Genomic DNA, 17,202 nt, shown 5'->3' on the forward strand with positions numbered 1-17,202 from the left:
ACTGGTTCAGCACCAACATTCATGAATTCAAGTTTCCTTGCCATGAAGTCAGCAATGACATCTGGATGTGTATGGGCCCTATCGACATAACAAAAGGGCAGAAAAAAGTTAGTTTAATCAAGGGAGCTTAAAATAAGTTTCTATGATGCAATGTAATTTGAGAAATGATCATGAGTACTTAGTTTGTTCATTTACCAAGCTCTTAAAGCCTCAAATTTTTCACCAACAGGGGCTGGGTCAATTGTTGTAGACATGCTTGATTGAAGAGAAAAGCCTGTGAAGATAGCATCAACAACTTGATTTGGTAGAACATATAAACTAATAGATAGTATAAATGTGTATAACCTCTGTGAGTTGCAGGCTTCAGAGAAGTTAAGCTTACAACCAAGGGATTAGATGCCCAATCTTTGAGGAGTTCACAATCTAAAGTTGCAAGCTGACCCCATGCTGAGATGATCATGGGTCTAGTACCAGTGCTGCAAATGCAAGGAATAGTAGATTAGTATATTGCTGCAGGTATAGTGTTAGAGGTGTTGTTAGTGTGGTGATAGATTTGTTACCTTTCATCAACAATGTTGATATCGCTTACATCAGCAACCCTACCTGACTTGTATGTCACTTAGCGCACATCTTCCATGTGGACCACCACACCTAGAAAATCTAGCAAACAACAACCATTGAGCTCATTATGCTTAAAGATGATATGTTTTGAGGCAGGAACATGTAATTTAGAAAATACAAGCAGCTTACCAAACTGGTCTTTTTGACCACTGGTCTTAGGAACATCAGCAATAGGAATGTATTCTGGCGAAAAAGGCCCCTGGATTCGATCAACATCTTAGATCTTAATCATGCCTCCAAAGGTCAGCTCACATTATCCTGGGAATGAACTGAATTAGGGGTTCACTGTTCTGACTTGAGCATTAGCAATTTCATACTTGTTTTTGTATTCAAAGACTTTTTGGAAGGGGTCACATTCATCTCCGAACAAAGTAGCTTTCATGCAGTGTTCCTGTAATACAAGACAAATAATTTCATGTTAAATAGCATTAAACTACAAATGTGATCAGGAGAAGTGTAAATGTTGGAATATACCTCTTCATCTTCAAAAACCAGCTTTTGGAACCTTTTTTTTTTAGGAGGAGATCAAATTGGAGACTTTTCTTTAACAGTGACTCGCAGGTGAAAGCTTGTCCAAGGATGTGTTGTCGTGTTTCATATGTGGGGCATCAATGTTAAAAGAGTTGTTACATGTATTATAATTCTAATGAGTGTTTTTTTTTTTTTTTTGTGTCACACTTCATGTATTGTTGGTTAGCAATAATGACCATCTTAAGATGCTGCACTACAACTATATAATGTGTTATAATTGAGTAAAAGAAAAGTACAAACATCATGGGATGATATTTTTTCTATTTCATAAGTTTATGTCATTAGTATTCAATGCTAAGGCACATGGGGAAATCTAGGTATGAATAAATAACTGCAGCAGGGCATAGTTTTAACTTCCAGGTAATAAAGTGTGACCTAGTCATATATAAAAGGAAGGTAAGTGTTCACAAAATCACAAGCTTTTCCTTCATTTTCTTTGCCAATATTTAATCTTAGTGTTTTCAAAACTAAGTAGATAACAATGGCCGGCAAAGGCAAGGCTAAGATGGAAAGCACTAAACAAGCTTACCTTCCCAACCAGCCAAACTCAGGATCTTTGGAGGAAAGGGTTGCTGCTCTTGAGCAAAAGGTGGAAATTTAGAAGTAGTGGTGCAGGCGCTTTGCTTTGAGCCGGAAGATAAGCAGCCAAGTCCAAAGAAAGAAACTCCAAAAGAGGGGACCAGCAAGTTTAACTTTAATTATACTTGTGATGATATCCACCGCCATTTAAGCCCTTCATATTCACCAGAGAGTGATGCTTCCTATGATGGTTCTTTCTAAAGGAACAATCAATTTATATCCACACTTGTTCTAGGTTTCTAAGCTTATTATAGTTAGTTCTTAAGTAATAGAACTTTATTATTGATGTTGTTATGTATTACCAATAAGTTGGATTTTCAAAGTAGCAGCAGTTATCTTTTGCTATGTTATCAATTTTTATACTCTGTCTTTGGATTTTCTAATTAGTAGTTATTATTGTTATAAGTTGTATTTTCTAAGTAGTAGTAGCTATCTATTTGGTGTTGTGTGAATCTATCTATTGTCTTTATGTTTGGTAATCATTAGTTCCTTCTTTTTCACTATATATGTTAAACTAATCTGTTTTGTGAATTCTATTCCACTTTTTATGCAAAACTAAGCTATTCTGTATAAGGTTGAATAAAAAGGCATGCTTTCCATGTGAACTTGAAAATAAAGATAACCCTGACCATTACAAGGCATTATGCTGTAATTCAAATAAGTCAGACTTAATATAGGTAGCTGTAATTGAGCACAAATGAAGCAGTGCATGTAAAGTCCATGAATTATTAGCATCTTAGCAACCAAGTCTAGTGTAAAATAAATCTGTAGCCTTAGTAAAACAAAGCTCTACAGCTAAGTGTACCAGAATGAGCATCTTTTATAAGGATAGCATTTTTATTAGAGAATACAATGTACTATCAAGAGTCAGTGTAAAGGGTACAAATTAGCATTTCAATATAATGTATGGTGAATGGTTTGTAAAATGTGACATTCAAATATAGAAATCTATGCAATGCACATTGTTGAAATTCAGTATTAGGTCAACTTGAAAATAAAGTCAGATTGCTATACTAATTATATTTATGTGCCATATAATTTAAAACGTGGTATTTAGCTAAGATGGTATGATAATGGTTCTAGCAAGTAAGGAAGAGCTAGTGTCTGCGGTCTACTATTGCCATTTGACTATAGAATCTAGAATGCCATTGTTAAGCTGAAAACATTTTAAAAAAATGAAAAAGCTGGAGTTAAATTGAAGAGCAAAAGCATTTATGAACGTACCTTGTTAAGGTGGATTTGCAAGCAGTTATTGCTAGCATACAGCAACAGAGAATCAAAGTGACAGAGAGTAAAGTATGAAGTAAATGTTCACTGTGAAATGTTAGCATCTTTAATAGCAGAAGAGTCTTTTAGATTTAACATGAGGTTCCTTGTAATGTCAAATGTATTCTACTATGCTTTGAAGCGTTTTATTGTCCAGCAGATAATGAAGTGCATAAAGTAAGAAAATGGCAGGGAACCTGCTGTGTAGGAATTCTAAATTTTTTAGTAGATTAAGGTGTAACATAGTATTGACCAGAAGTTAATAAGGTGTGTGTAGGAAAAGTCAATCAGGACATTTGTTTTATGGATAATAGAATGAATGAGGTTTTGCTACAATACAACTGTAAAAGTAAAGGTGTAATCCAAAAGGCAAAGATAAAAAACAAATTTTTGGGTTATATGGTTGGAAAACCTACAGTTTTTCTATTTTTGTGTTACCAATTTCAAGTTACCTAAGATGGCATAAGTAAATTGAATAGTGCATAAAAAAATTACATGCAAAACTTACATAAGTAATATAGTGCATAATATAACCATAGTAATTAGCAGTAAATAGTTGCACTTTCAACAAAATCTAAATGTGTGCTTAACCCAAAAGGCGTTACAAAGATTTAGAACAATTAACCTTGTCCATTTAGTTACAAAGATATATAAAGCGCAATCACCTGCATTTATAACATGTTTAATATTATATTAGTTAAGATATGGAGAATAATTAACTGAAAATTAATGTAGATTTAGTAGATAGGGAGTTATACCTTTAAATTGATAGATCATGTTATGCCAGATAATTGCAAAACATCGTACGCTACAACGTTTTTTAGTACCGGTGATGTGTGGTGCTCAGCAGGCTGTGGTGTGATTACAGTCACTTTATCTGACTTCTTTGCCCTTGATAGTGCAACATATAGTTGTCCATGGGAAAAGCATGGTTGTGGGAGGTAAACTATCACTTGGCTTAATGTCTGGCCTTGAGATTTGTTTACTATCATTGCAAAGTTGAGCTTAAGAAGGAATTGTATTCGCTCAAACTGAATAGGATATTTTGTTGATGATGGAAGTTGGAGATTAACACGATGAATGAATACAAGTTCTCCTTGGCGATTACCAGTAACTATAGAACAAACAATCACATTCCCTTTGAAAAACTTGCATATAAGACTTGTTCCATTGCACAAGCCATCTACTGGATCAATATTTCTGAGCAATATTACAGGACTGTTTATTTTTAGAACAAGTTCATGTGGAGTCATACCACTAAGAGCAAGCTGGTATAGGAACTTGGTTGGGTAAATTACACAGTTATTATCTACATGTTGTCAAAGCTCTTGTAAACAACAGGGATTCCTGGGAATTTATTAATGAGAAATGTGTTGATGGAGTCAACTACATCATTTAATGATGTGAGAATGGCTCTCTTTGCGAAGATATCTGGTGAAAAATTTTCATGCTCTAACTCTGGGAATGTAGTAGCAGCTAGGTGATTGATAGGATCATCGCCTTCATGATAATAAATCACAATGTGAGGAGGAACTTGAAAATAAGCATTTCTAGTAGACTGTAGCTGGCATTGCCCAAACTCAGTAAAAATGATTCATATGGGAGATCCTCTCTTGCTCTGATGTTTTTAGTAAGGTGTAACTTTTCTAGCCAAGGCCATATATGTGAGTTTACCAGGCTTGCTACAACAGCTTCTCTTTGAGTTTTGGGAGGAACAACCGGCAGATGCTGCCTAAAATCTCCCCAAAATACTACAAACTTCCCACCAAATCGTTGTTCTAAGTCACAAAGATCACGTAGAAAAAGCTCAACTGATTCAATGTTTTCTTTTTTTGCCATTGAAGCTTCATCCCAAATAATCAGAGTTGTTTCTTTTATTAAAGCAGCTAAGCTGCCTTGTTTAGGAACGTCACAAGCAAGAGATGTTTCTGAAACTAGAGGAATTTTAAACCTCGAGTACGCTGTCCTCCCAGAAGGTATGTTTGCTGCAGCAATGCCTGATGTTGCTGTTGGAAGAACAATCTTCCCTGTCATGCGCACTTCCACATATAAGGCATTGTATAAAAATGTTTTACCAGTTCCCCCAGGACCGTCAACGAAGAAACAGCCATGCTTTCCTGATTCGACTTGAGAAATAATTCTATTAAATGCAATTTGTTAAGCTGAGTTAAGTTTGCCTCTACAGTCAACGCACTTTTGAGGAATAGGTGCATCTAAAGCATCAATGATGTCTTTAGTTTTGTTGAGCTCTTCTGGCACCTCTTCATGTAAGTGGTCAAGTTGGAAATGAGCTAATGATTTTCCCATAGACTCTAAATGGCGTTCGATTGACTGTATAGTTTGCAACCTAACACAGACTTCATTCTGAGGATTGGCATGTTTGTAATCAACAGATAGATCATTATAGAATCGCTGCCAAAGTCTATTGGGGTTGCAGGGGGTGCAAAATACATTTCTAGAACTTGAACATAAGCATTTCTAGAACAGCTGCAAATAAGCGGCTTAAGGCTGCTGGCAAGTGAATTTCTGCTGCTTCAGCCAAACATGAATGAACTACATTGCCTTCTTCACATAGACCTCTTTTAATAGCTGCTTCTTTAAAAGTGGCACAAATTAATCCATTAATAGTTTGAAGATTAGTAAATGATTTAGGACTGCGTACATTTATCAGCAGTAGTCACAGGAAGAATCGTTCTCCTTCTTCTGGTTTAACACTTGCCAGCTGACCAACCACAAGTTTCTTATTTCGCCTTTGAAACCACACTTTCTTACTAGCATCCCATATGTTGTGCTCCATAAATTCACTGTAAAGGTATCTTGTACCTTAATGAGAGGTTGCATTTGCCTTGAAAAATTCTGTCAATTGAGTTTTGAAACTAAGATCATTCAGAACAGCAGAATCTAGTTGTTCATGAGCCCGTAACTAAATTGTTTGCATTTTTTCCAAGTGCACAACCAATTGTTGCACAGGAGGGTGCATCTCAAAAAGGTCAAAGGAAAAAAAATTCTCGAAGCTGCCTCACATGGAGATACCCATCGACCAGACTAAAACCTTTCTATTTAATCTTCAGAATTATTTTCTCTGCCAACAACATTGAAAGAAACTATGTCATGGCCTTTGTAGACATACTTGTATAGATACTTCACAACCTTAATAGATGAGCATACTTCTACATTCAAATGGAAATCAAATAACATAGAAAGGTATGGATTGTATGGAATGAACCAGCGATTATCAGGGCTTGCACCCCGAATTTGGACACTTTTTCCCGTATCCCTTCTTTTGTACATGGGATATCCATCATCGGGGTTTGTTGTTTCTTCTAAAAAGTTTTTTGGATAGTCATATTTACAAGACAAAGGACTATTGTGCTTTGGAGTCATACATGCACAATCAAGATTAATTTCTCCACATGGCCCATGCATCATATGCCGGACTATAATTTTCCGGAGTGTTGGAGAGCTGTGGGGGGTGTAATTCTGCAGAGACAAAGCGATCAAAATCTGATGGGTTTTTGATTTTGTAACTTGGTTTTAAGATAATAAGGAAGTGTGCATGAGGAATACCCTTTTTTTGAAATTCAACCACATATATCATAGCTGCAACTTTTCCAAAGATATGTTTCTTCATTATTTGCTTTTTCAAGCAAACCAGTTTAGACCGGAAATTACGAGCAACAAGATCTGGTCGATTTTGAGCTGCTTCCCTAGGAGCCAATTTTGCTTTGATCTCTGACCAGTTTGCATTGCAGGTCATTGTGACAAACAAATCAGGCTTACCAAAGCGCTGCACTAAAGCCATTGTGTTTAAGTAACGGCGCTTCATGTCACTTGGACCACCAATAAAAGTCGGTGGTAATATAACTTGTCGGACTACATTTATGGGATTAGTTCACCATTCTCAATTGAGTCTAAGATCCCTTGGTACAAATCAGCTTTGATTGCCTGCTGATTGTGCTGGAAAAAGTCTAATCGAGTATTTTCAATTTTCACATACATATCGACTATATATTGCTGAGGACACCGGCCTGCCTGAAGAAACATGTTATTTGGACGGGACTGCAGCTTGTAAGCATAATATTCACGAGGCGAAATATGCCTAGCTGAACTACCGCTTGCATCTGCTAAGCCTTAAATCAGTGTGGTTGCAATGTATGTCAGGTAAGGCATATAGTGAAGGGAAAAGAGTTATGATCAAAAGAAGCAAAGTTGTTACTGAGTTTTGAATCTTATGGCTTGCTTCTTGTTCAAGCACATCTTCCTCTGTATGTATTGTAGAAGACATAGCAGAGTTTATTTGCTTCTGAGATGCACAATTGTTTTTTGTCATACCTTGACTCCAACCACAATCACCATAAGGAAATAAGAGCGGGTACTACAGAGGATCATAGCATCCGTAATTATGGTATATACGATGAGAATCGTTTGATCTTCCTCTTATTACAATGTATGGGCTCTTGGACTCGCTTGACGATGTATTATCAGGCCAGATTACAGCTACTTCATCTGTTGTAGGAGCATTATAAACTCGCTGGACTACAATAGTGTTTTTGTTAATGAGAATTTGTGTGTCTTTCTAGATATCAATTTCTCTCAAAGATCTAAAAAACCGAGCGTACGGATTATGCTCCGTCACCTCCATAAGTATGTTGATAATATGTTGTCTAATTTGTTTAAAGCAGTCTGCCCTAGCAGCTTCTTCAAATTGGCCATCATAAAAATAAAGTTGCAAATATTTAGGACCTTCATCACCAAGGATTAAATCAGGCAAGTTATGATAAATTTGACCATCCAATTTAAAGACATAAATTCCTTTTTGTGTATCTAAATCATATTTTCCACCCAAAGAGCTAAATGCAAATAATTTATTATATAAACGGATATATTGTCTAAAGTGCAGTGCATCATCGTCATCAGATGTTAAAAGTCTATATAATGCAGGAGGATAATCATTAGTGACTAATGCAATAGATCCATTTCCACAACAGAAATGAAGTGATTCGTGTTGGAATTTTTTTGCATTACAGTGCTTACAATACTGAGGTGGTTTGAGCTTCAAAGAAGCAACAGGTAATTTTAGGCCGACCATAGCAACAGGAGGTTCTGCTATCCATCCAGTGAACACCGCATCAATTTATTAGTATGTTACAATGCAAAACAAGCGTTTAAGTAAATATGGTCAGCAAAGCTTACTTGTTTTTTTAGCAGTAGGTTGTTTCATCACCCGCTTTTGAGAAGGAACAGTAGCTGCTTCCGTGATATGGGAATTTCAAAATCAATCTTTAAGAGTTCAGGCATTAAGAACTAACTCAGCAGGCAGTATATCATTAGAAACAAATGCTTACTCATAATTTGATTGATAAGTTTATTACAGGTAAAAAAAATTCCACTAAGCCAAGATTCATTTTTATGTTTCTATACAGTTTTGTTGGTAAGCTAGCATTAATTAGTGGTCACTACCTATATATAGTATTTATGTGACAACCTTTTGTCTTATGGGCAATGAGTACTTAAGTGTTTATTACTTTCTTTCTCTTGCAATAAATACTTGGTACTTTACTTTTAAAACAAACCTGTAAAATATGCACTTCCTCCCATACTCAATTCTTAGCTTTTAAAAAAAATGTGAAATAATTACTTTCTAGAAAAAAAAAGATTATGATGTTCTTAGCTTTTAGCATCTAATATAGGTTTCATTGTTGTTGAGTAATTGTATGTTAATATTGCCTAGCCTTTCTTTTCCCTATTTAACAAGATAGTGACAATTTTAGACGACAGGAGGCCAACTCTTTATAAAAGAGAAGAGGCCATTGTGATTTGTAGTTTTTAAGGAGATGGTAAGAGTAATATTGTAAATTATCCTAAACCTTTTGATTATTTTACAGGTTTGTTTTTTTTAAGGTAAAAATTAAATATGGGAGGAAATGGGGATAAATTTTCAGCAGTGCAGAAGCGTGATATTCAAGCTAGACTTCGAGTGCTGGAGCTAAGGGAAGGTAATTTACAGGTCAAATTAGCTAATGCAATTTCTATTCATTTTGATGTAGGGAAGAGGATTACCAAGCTAAAGAGGAAATTAGATGATCTGCCAAATGAGATATTGGAAATCAGGAGTTTTGGTGAAGGAAAAAGAGCTTGAAAGAATGTTGCAAGTCATGCTAGTGAGTTTGTGCCTGTGGTGCAGGCAGGGAAGACCAAAATGTTGAACACAGAACGTGATGAAGGTGCTGTGATATGATTACTGTTAATGGTGAAGGTGCTGGAATAGCTAAGGAAGATGTGAAAAATGATATTGTTGAAGGCGAGAATGAAGAGTGATATAGTAATTCGTCACCTGTGGTGGGGATAATATACCAAAGAAGAATCTAATGAGGATGCTCATGTTAATGGCTTGATTATGAAATTTGGTTGTAATGATATTGATGTTGCTAGGAAATTGTGTGGTCTGAATTTTATTTTCTGATTGTTATGCTGAAAGCTTTTTCAGATGTTGCTACTTTATATACATATGAATATTTTTAGTTTTAGATCTTGATGCAAAACTGATCTGGTTATTATTCAATCAAGATGATATGTTTTTCTGATTTATACCATGCACACTTACTAGTTTTCCTAGCTTGTGATTTCTTTAAGTTTTGGTTTCTTGTTCTGCCTTGCTAACTCATTTCACCTATTTCCCTATATGTGCAGCAGCCAAAAATGTAAGTGAACTATTGCTCTTAACTATTTAATAGAAATAAATATGTGTTGTGGTCACAAAGGAAAGTGGAAACACCTTATAGGAGTAGGTGGTTCAGACATAGAAGCGATTGCTTGTTTGTGCTTTCTAGTTCTTGGGTGGTTCGTACTCTTCTGATACAACATGCACTGGTCTGAAAGTGGCCTTCCAATATCTTGACCATCCACCTGTGTATTGTTTGCTTCAACTGCATCAATATGCAAGATATTTAGGCCTGTAACCAAAATACTATGTTATTTAAATGCAGCACTAAAGTTATGCAGCAGTCAAGCTTGCAAAGAGTAGTTAGGAACATCTATTTAGAGTGTAGTAAAAAAATTAGCTTAATATCTTTATACTTTTTAAGCCATAATGCTTATACAAAATAAATATAATCATGCTCACCATTAATTCTGCCTACTGATTCGGTACACGGTTGATTGCCAGCATTCCCTATATTGATAAGTCCCGACTGAATGTTTACACGATCCTGTTTTTCATTTCTAGCCGATTCTGGCTCATTAGGCTCTCTGTGCGACAAAAGTGAATAAGCGAATTAAACAAACGAAAAGAAGAGGGTGAATAAAAAAATGTATAAATAAGCAATGTGCATCTGCAATCATAACAACAAATAAGCACCTTATTGAAACAGGTGTCTGAGATAAAGCCTATAAGCCTTGTAAAAGTTTGCTATTCCTAGTTTTTGGAGGACCTTTCTTAGCAGCTAAGCATCGATCTGGAATACAATGTAAAGGCCTTCAAATTTAACAAAATGAGGCTTGATTCTAGGCGACATTGTTCAATTAATAAGATGGTGTAGGTATATAGAAAACAGTCAAAAACAGAAAGAGATAGTGAATTTACTTATGATAGTAATATCAGCTCAGTCTAACACCAACAACTGAATCTACAGGTTGGCTGTAGGCAAACTGAATTTAATGGCAGCGGTGCACCTAATTAAACCTGTGATTGGGAAGAAATGCATAATGGTAAAATTAGGCACTTATTTTGGCCAGAACTAGTGACTGTGTATAACGGTTCAGTAAACCGCAAAGACACTGGCAGAAAAGTGTTAAATAAAAATATTCTGGTTATCAAAAAAATATGCATTCTAGTAATCTGAAGCATGGTAAGAGAAGTGTATTTCATTAATCAAGCACAAAAATATGAAATACATCGTACTTAGGAATAGCAGTATAGCATTTCTTGCCAATTACATATACAGATAGTGCAGCTTCAACTAACTTGAAACACAAGTACAGGAAAATGGTATTACACCATAACTCTAAAATCTTAAACAAACAAAGCAAAAAGAAAAAAAAATAAAAGTGCAAAGCTAGGGCTCTATGTGAAATGCAGTTGCACACTAATCAAATTTTCTACGCTTGAAAAAACTGTCCAACTCAACTGGGGCCGGTGAGGGCAGCTCACTATAGCGAGCACTAAAAGATGGCCTTGCTTTTGGCTTGTGAGGTGGAGGTGGAGGAAGAGTAGGTGTTACAATCCTATGGACAGTAGACCTAGGTGTAACACAACCTTCCTCGACTAAAAAAGGAGCTTATTGAAGAGCGCCATGAATCCCCAACATACGCTCCTTAGCTGCTAAGTAGCTCTCTCTAGCTAAGGAACACTTTATGCCAGCATAAATCCCATTCCCATAGTTCAGATCAACTATGTCAAGATTGTATGCAGTGCGTATGAAATCAACAGCCTTCCTAGCTGCATCTTGTTTGGTTGCTTTCGAGTCAGCACGCACAACATTAAAAAAACTCCATTCCAGTAGCAACTGAAGATCCGTAAATTGTAACCCATGATATAAATTTCCCAGGACCAACATTAAAGTTGTCAACTTTCGAAATACGCACTTTGGTTTCCAAAGATAATGTGTGCAAAACATCCATGTAATCAATGCACACAAATTTCTTGCGACGCTTGTGATCAGGCACAGCTGGCCACTTCACTGGAACTTGCCCTACTCCTCTTTCCATTGCTTCTAGCTTAATACGTTTCATCTGACATAGAAACTCAGCGCGCTCAAGCCTATTGATTTTCTTAGCAGTTAGGTCTTCAACCTGAATGCTAAATTCCATACGAAGGGAATGAACAACATTTTCAGCAGCCTGTTCACGAGATTCCCTAACTGTTGCAGCTTGACCACCCTCGTACACATCAGGACCCAAGCCTGGATCAGTCTCCATGACAACCTTCACAGCATTCTTTCCCACATCCGCCAAATAGTAAGCTGGCAGAGGAAGTTTCAGGTACTCAACAACCTGGTGCAGGAGGCGGGAAAAAGAAATAGAAACTTTCCGAGTTTCATGCCCGCCCACCTGTGTGCACACCCATGGCATGAGAAAGATATGTATGGAACCAATTTTATCTTAGAAATCTAATAACCCTAGCTATGTGTAGGAAAAGGGTAATATATTTAACAAGGAAGGAATAATTCTAAACCCAAACCATAATCACATAAGCAAGTAAGCGATTCATAAAGGCATCCAAGGAGATGATATTATACTAAAGTTGTAGCAGGTATCTCATTTTAATAACCAAGCCTGCTATCTTATATATATATTGACCTAACAAGCAACTAAAAACATGCAACATAGTTCAGCAAAGAAGAAAAGCAAATAATACTGGCATAACATATAGTGAATTTACCGAGCTAATTAAGGCATGTAACAAACAAATTTTTTTAAATAAATATGACTGATATAGCAAACAGCTACTGCAACAACAAAATCCATACAAGATATTTAGCTAGCATAATTAACCAGGGCAAACATTGTGCAATGAACATGGAAAATTCAGCAATAGTATTAAACACAACTAAACTAACACATGAGCCAAACCAAATAACCATAACCAGTTTTCAGAAACACTTACATCAGGAACTTCATCTGCAACCATTGCAAGCTCATAACTCTGCACAAGAGAAGGCAAAAACCAAAAAGAAAAAATAAATCAGCACTTTACCAAACAAGCAAATACTCCATTACTTTGACGATGCTATGATGTAAGAACCCAAAACAAGCTATTTAAACCTAAACACAATTAATGTACCCAAATCTGAAATTTTCAGTGTTGCTTAGTGAACCCATGTTAACCCATCAAAACTCAGATACTACTAGCAACACAAAATGCATTCAATAAACCTATGGTAGAAAATTTGGAGCCCACATACTCATTATCTGTAAAGAACAGCAAAGTTAATTAGCCAATAAATATCCCAATATGATCATTAAAGAATAAATAGATCTGTGAGTCAGCATCTGCAAGTCCATTAGTTCAATTTTTTGTATATAGTTCATAATCAGTAAATCACAAAGCTAGGATAGCATACCAACTCAAACTAAGCAATCAATATCTCAATATGATCATCAGAGAAGAAATAAATCTATAAGTCAGTATCTGCAAGTCCAGTAATTCTTTTTTTTTTTTTTTTTTTTGCATAGTTAATGATCAGTGAATCACAAAGATAGGATACCATACCAAGTTAAAGTAACTATTCTTCAGTGTACATAATTTAAGATCAGTGTTCCAAAGCAAGTTATTAAATGTTCTGTTTTCATAGTAAGAAGTTGTATGTTGTGATGTTCTTGACTAATAACCAGAGAAACCTACATCTGCATTTTGCATTACCTCTAATGTAATCTCCATGGACTTTGGTTTGTATATGTTGCATATGCAGAAACCAAATAAAACCCCCTCTATTTATTAGGCTACAAAGCAGTAGAAGACAAAACAAGTAAAACAAAGTTGAAGTAAAACACAACAGGCAATTGAGTACACCAACTAAATCTTACAATAAAGTAAACATGCGCCACATCTAATGACATCCTTACAAATATCATTATCAATAAACAAGCAGCCAGACCCACTTCCCAAAACGTAGACACTTTTTTAATAAGAGTACTGCTCTTACCCATTATAAACTAAGATAGACCGGTGTGTAATGCAGTGTTTCAGCATCAAAACCCAAGCAAACTTGCCATCTAAAATCCATCGGTCCAAAGAACGTTCTGTTAAACAACCGAAGTAAAAGCATCAAAACTATTTATACAAAGTTATTAATTGAATAGCCACATCAACTTAAAGTAATTAATTGAATAGCCACATCACCTTATTATTATAAAAAAGGGCAAAACTTAACAAGATCACCCATTTTAAAACTAATAACATTGCTAAACGATTTAAAACCATATAATCAGCTCGTACTTTACTAATTCGCATATGGAGAGTAACACCTAATAAAGCATTGTCTATGTCTTAATAAAACACATGCACATATGCTTCGCTAATTAAATTTACAAGCAACAGCTAATAAGGCACTTGAAAAAACTTAACAGTCAATGAAATTCAAAACGAATAACCAAGAAGCTGCGCAAGTACCAATAAGCGGCATGAGCATGGACTCCATAAATTTACAAGTCCTAGAATAACACTCACAATAAGATCACAACTATATTCAGCAAATACAGCTCCAAAATTTTCCTGGAATAAGCTCAAAGTCACTTCACCAATTTCTCAGCAAGCATCAATTCGCAGTATACAAATGCACTCCATGTACATGGAAATAACAAAATTGCGCCCAAAATGAAGTTCCAAATAAATTCAGCTTTTTCGCAAAAAAATAACTATTCCAAGATCAACTACCAACTCATCTCAGCAATTACGGCCCAAAAAAAAACAGCATTGAATTGTAAATGAGCTCCATTGTCAAGCTCAAGAAGAAGAAAGCTGACTTCACACGTGTCTGGGGAAAACATTTTGCATATTCTGAGGGCCCACATAAGCCCTCACATGCACAAATGTTTAAGGGCATTTCAGGAATCACGCTATTGATAAAGAAAAGCTTGATACAAAATCAGGCGCAATTTATTGGGCAGTGAATTATTGTAGCACCACATGACATATTTTTGAGGGTAAATCGGGAAGCACACTATTCATAAGGATTTCAATTTCAAATATAAGGGCAAAATGGACAGCACACTGTTCATAAGGAGGGTATAAAAAAATGAACTTGGTGCTTTTATAGGTTTAGGCAAAATTTTAAGTGATTAGTTGTTGACAAAATGATCTATTCAGTGGGTAGTTCTTCACAATTTTTTCTAATACTTTTATATTATAAGCCTATAAGTCCATTTTATAATTTTCTTAAACTATGAATCAAGCCTACTGTTGCATTTAATGCAAAATGAGGGAGTAATATATGCTAAAAAGTATAAATGTTAACTTTAATTATCATTATCAATATCATTAGAAATAAAGAGGAACTTAAATAGATCGACCCACCAAACCTAAATTGTCATTAAGAATATCATTAGCTAAATCATATAAAATAAAATAAAAAATAGCAAAAGAGTTGAACTGAACAAAACTAGTTATAGCTGAACTGAATAGAACTTATTAACCGAACTAAATGGAGCTTAACTGAATTGAACAGAAATTAAGCTGAAAAGAACAGGTCCTTAGTCTATTCAAAAAATACTTTTAGATATTATGAAACCCCTCAATTAGAAAAAAATTCCATTAATCATTATATATAGGGGTTATAATGTGAGACCTACCTATGTTAAGAAACCTAAAAAATAATTATATAATGTTCACACTAATAAGATTTGTGTAATTTACGTTATTTTATTGTAAGGCGATCCGTTTTAGGGAAACATTAATAATTTTTGTTGTATTTTTAAACCCTTTAAGATTAACTCTTAATTTTTATAGGTTTGATTGTATTTAATGTAATTTCTCATAAATACATTTATTAAAAAAAATTCAAATAAATACATGATTTGAAGGCTAATACGCTTAATCAAATACTTTTTAAGTACTTCCTTCGTTTCTATTTAGTTGACATGTTCAATTTAAGTACACATATTACTGAGAGGCAAGAGAATTAGAGAGAATGACAAAACAAGTGGGGTATACTAATGTATGCAATGTGTAAAACTTACTCAAAAAGAAAACGTATCAACTAAAAATAAACTTCCTTAATAGTAGGGGTGTTCAAATCCAGGTACTCGGGTTTTCGATTACCGGAAAATACGGTTACCCGGAGTTTCGGGTAGTTGTTAATTTGGCCTATGCCCCGATCTGAATATCTCGGGTACCCGGATTATTTGGGTCGGGATATAGGGTACCCGGGACATAAATTCACATAAAAATCACACAATTATGATATAAAATAGCTTTGCATTGAATTTATAACAACAATTAAGAAAAAAAAAAGACCTTAATGTATGGAGTGAGAAGAGAAAGCTAAAGCGCCCAACCAAACTGAACACCGACGGCAACCGTACAACTCAGTATCAATTTCAGCAAACTATACTTCTTCGATCTCAAATCCGACAAATGCAGGTGAATGATTTTCCAGCGAATTATGATCAAAATCTACCAATTTAACCTCAGCAGCTTGCTTGAGGTGTTTGTAGGGGACTCGAATCGACACCAAGCCGGAGATGTTCGCCATGGCTGAGTCACTGACTTGTTAAACTCGTCGATTGGATTGATTCAGATGAATGGTCATGAATTGGGGGAGATGGAATTGGTGTACTGTGGGATTGCAGATCTAGGAGAAAGATCCGTGGACAAGTGTTGGGAGATTTACTATGGTTTTTTTTTGGACCAAATGTTAGAAATACGATACGAAGAGAGAGAACCCTAATTGGATGTCTAAACTCTAAATGGGTTGGGCTCAGTTTGAGGGAGAGTTTTTTTTTTATGTAGAGATTAAGTTATTATCGGGTAAGCGGGTACCCGATAATTAAAAAATGCGGTCCATGTCCCGACCTGGATAACAGGCAATTTTCCTAAATTTCCCATCGGATATTGAACGGGTCATCGGATCGGGTTTTTTTTAGTACCCCTACTTAAAAGGAACACGTGTCAACTAAAAAAATTAATAGAGGTAAGTATTTTTTAAGAGGGTAAAGTTTTTGTTATAAAATGATAAATTATTTTGTATAAAAGGGTAACTTTAAATATTTTTAGAGTAACTTCAACCCGTCTTAGACCTTGTTCATTTCACCTTATTTTTTATGAACTGAAGTTCATTTTACTAAACTTAACTTATTTTTGCTTAATTTATGTTATTTTTACCGTATTGAAATTATTTTTAGTGAATTGAAATTAGTTTTGCTGATTAAATTTTTTTTTTTTTTACAGATTCTCTATTATGCTTCTTCTTTAAAAATACTGATTTTGTCTAACTGAAATTATTTTTACTGAACTGGAATTATTTTTAGCTGAAATGAACTTATTTAAACTGAATTCAAATATTTTACTAAACTGAAATTATTTTACTTAATATTGTTTAAGCTGAAGTGAACAAGACCTTACAATAACTTGATAAAAGTCCGCCTTAATCAAGAATTTATGAATGCACAAAATTTATCTTAGGCTTGGACGTAATCTTTGCATAAGGAGCGTATTTTATCTATGACACCTTGGAGTCCTAATGGGAGAAAGTCGTACGCTGAGACAAA

The 17,202-nt window shown here is 35.1% G+C and overlaps 1 protein-coding gene across 5 annotated transcripts; it reads right to left on the minus strand.

Moving 5' to 3' along the window:
- Positions 1-6,944: 6,944 nt before the first annotated feature.
- On the minus strand, positions 6,945-16,804 carry LOC110713390. Of its 5 annotated transcripts, XM_021891842.1 has the most exons (7): positions 15,950-16,804; positions 13,641-13,737; positions 12,602-12,640; positions 10,121-10,245; positions 9,773-9,950; positions 8,191-8,277; positions 6,945-8,100 (listed from the first exon to the last, which is right to left on the minus strand). In XM_021891842.1, exons 2-6 carry the CDS (start codon positions 13,685-13,687, stop codon positions 8,199-8,201), a joined length of 468 nt encoding a protein of 155 aa, XP_021747534.1. In that variant the 5' UTR covers positions 13,688-13,737; positions 15,950-16,804; the 3' UTR covers positions 6,945-8,100; positions 8,191-8,198. The 5 variants fall into 5 exon arrangements, with proteins under 5 accessions (XP_021747534.1, XP_021747535.1, XP_021747533.1 ...); XM_021891843.1 differs by having other exon boundaries at positions 6,945-8,277; positions 9,773-9,923; XM_021891841.1 differs by having other exon boundaries at positions 6,945-8,277.
- Between the last annotated feature and the right edge of the window lie 398 nt (positions 16,805-17,202).

Source organism: Chenopodium quinoa, unplaced genomic scaffold (genome assembly GCF_001683475.1).
Source record: "Chenopodium quinoa cultivar QQ74 unplaced genomic scaffold, ASM168347v1, whole genome shotgun sequence".
NCBI classification, from domain to species: Eukaryota; Viridiplantae; Streptophyta; class Magnoliopsida; order Caryophyllales; family Amaranthaceae; genus Chenopodium; species Chenopodium quinoa.

Bases quoted from the DNA above. Each gene is read 5' to 3' on its own strand.
- LOC110713390 (XM_021891839.1), bottom strand. From the start codon at position 12,625: ATGGTTGCAGATGAAGTTCCTGAT. The intron at 12,046-12,601 runs GTAAGTGTTTCT...GTGTGCACACAG, and splicing joins TTGCAGATGAAGTTCCTGAT to GTGGGCGGGCATGAAACTCG.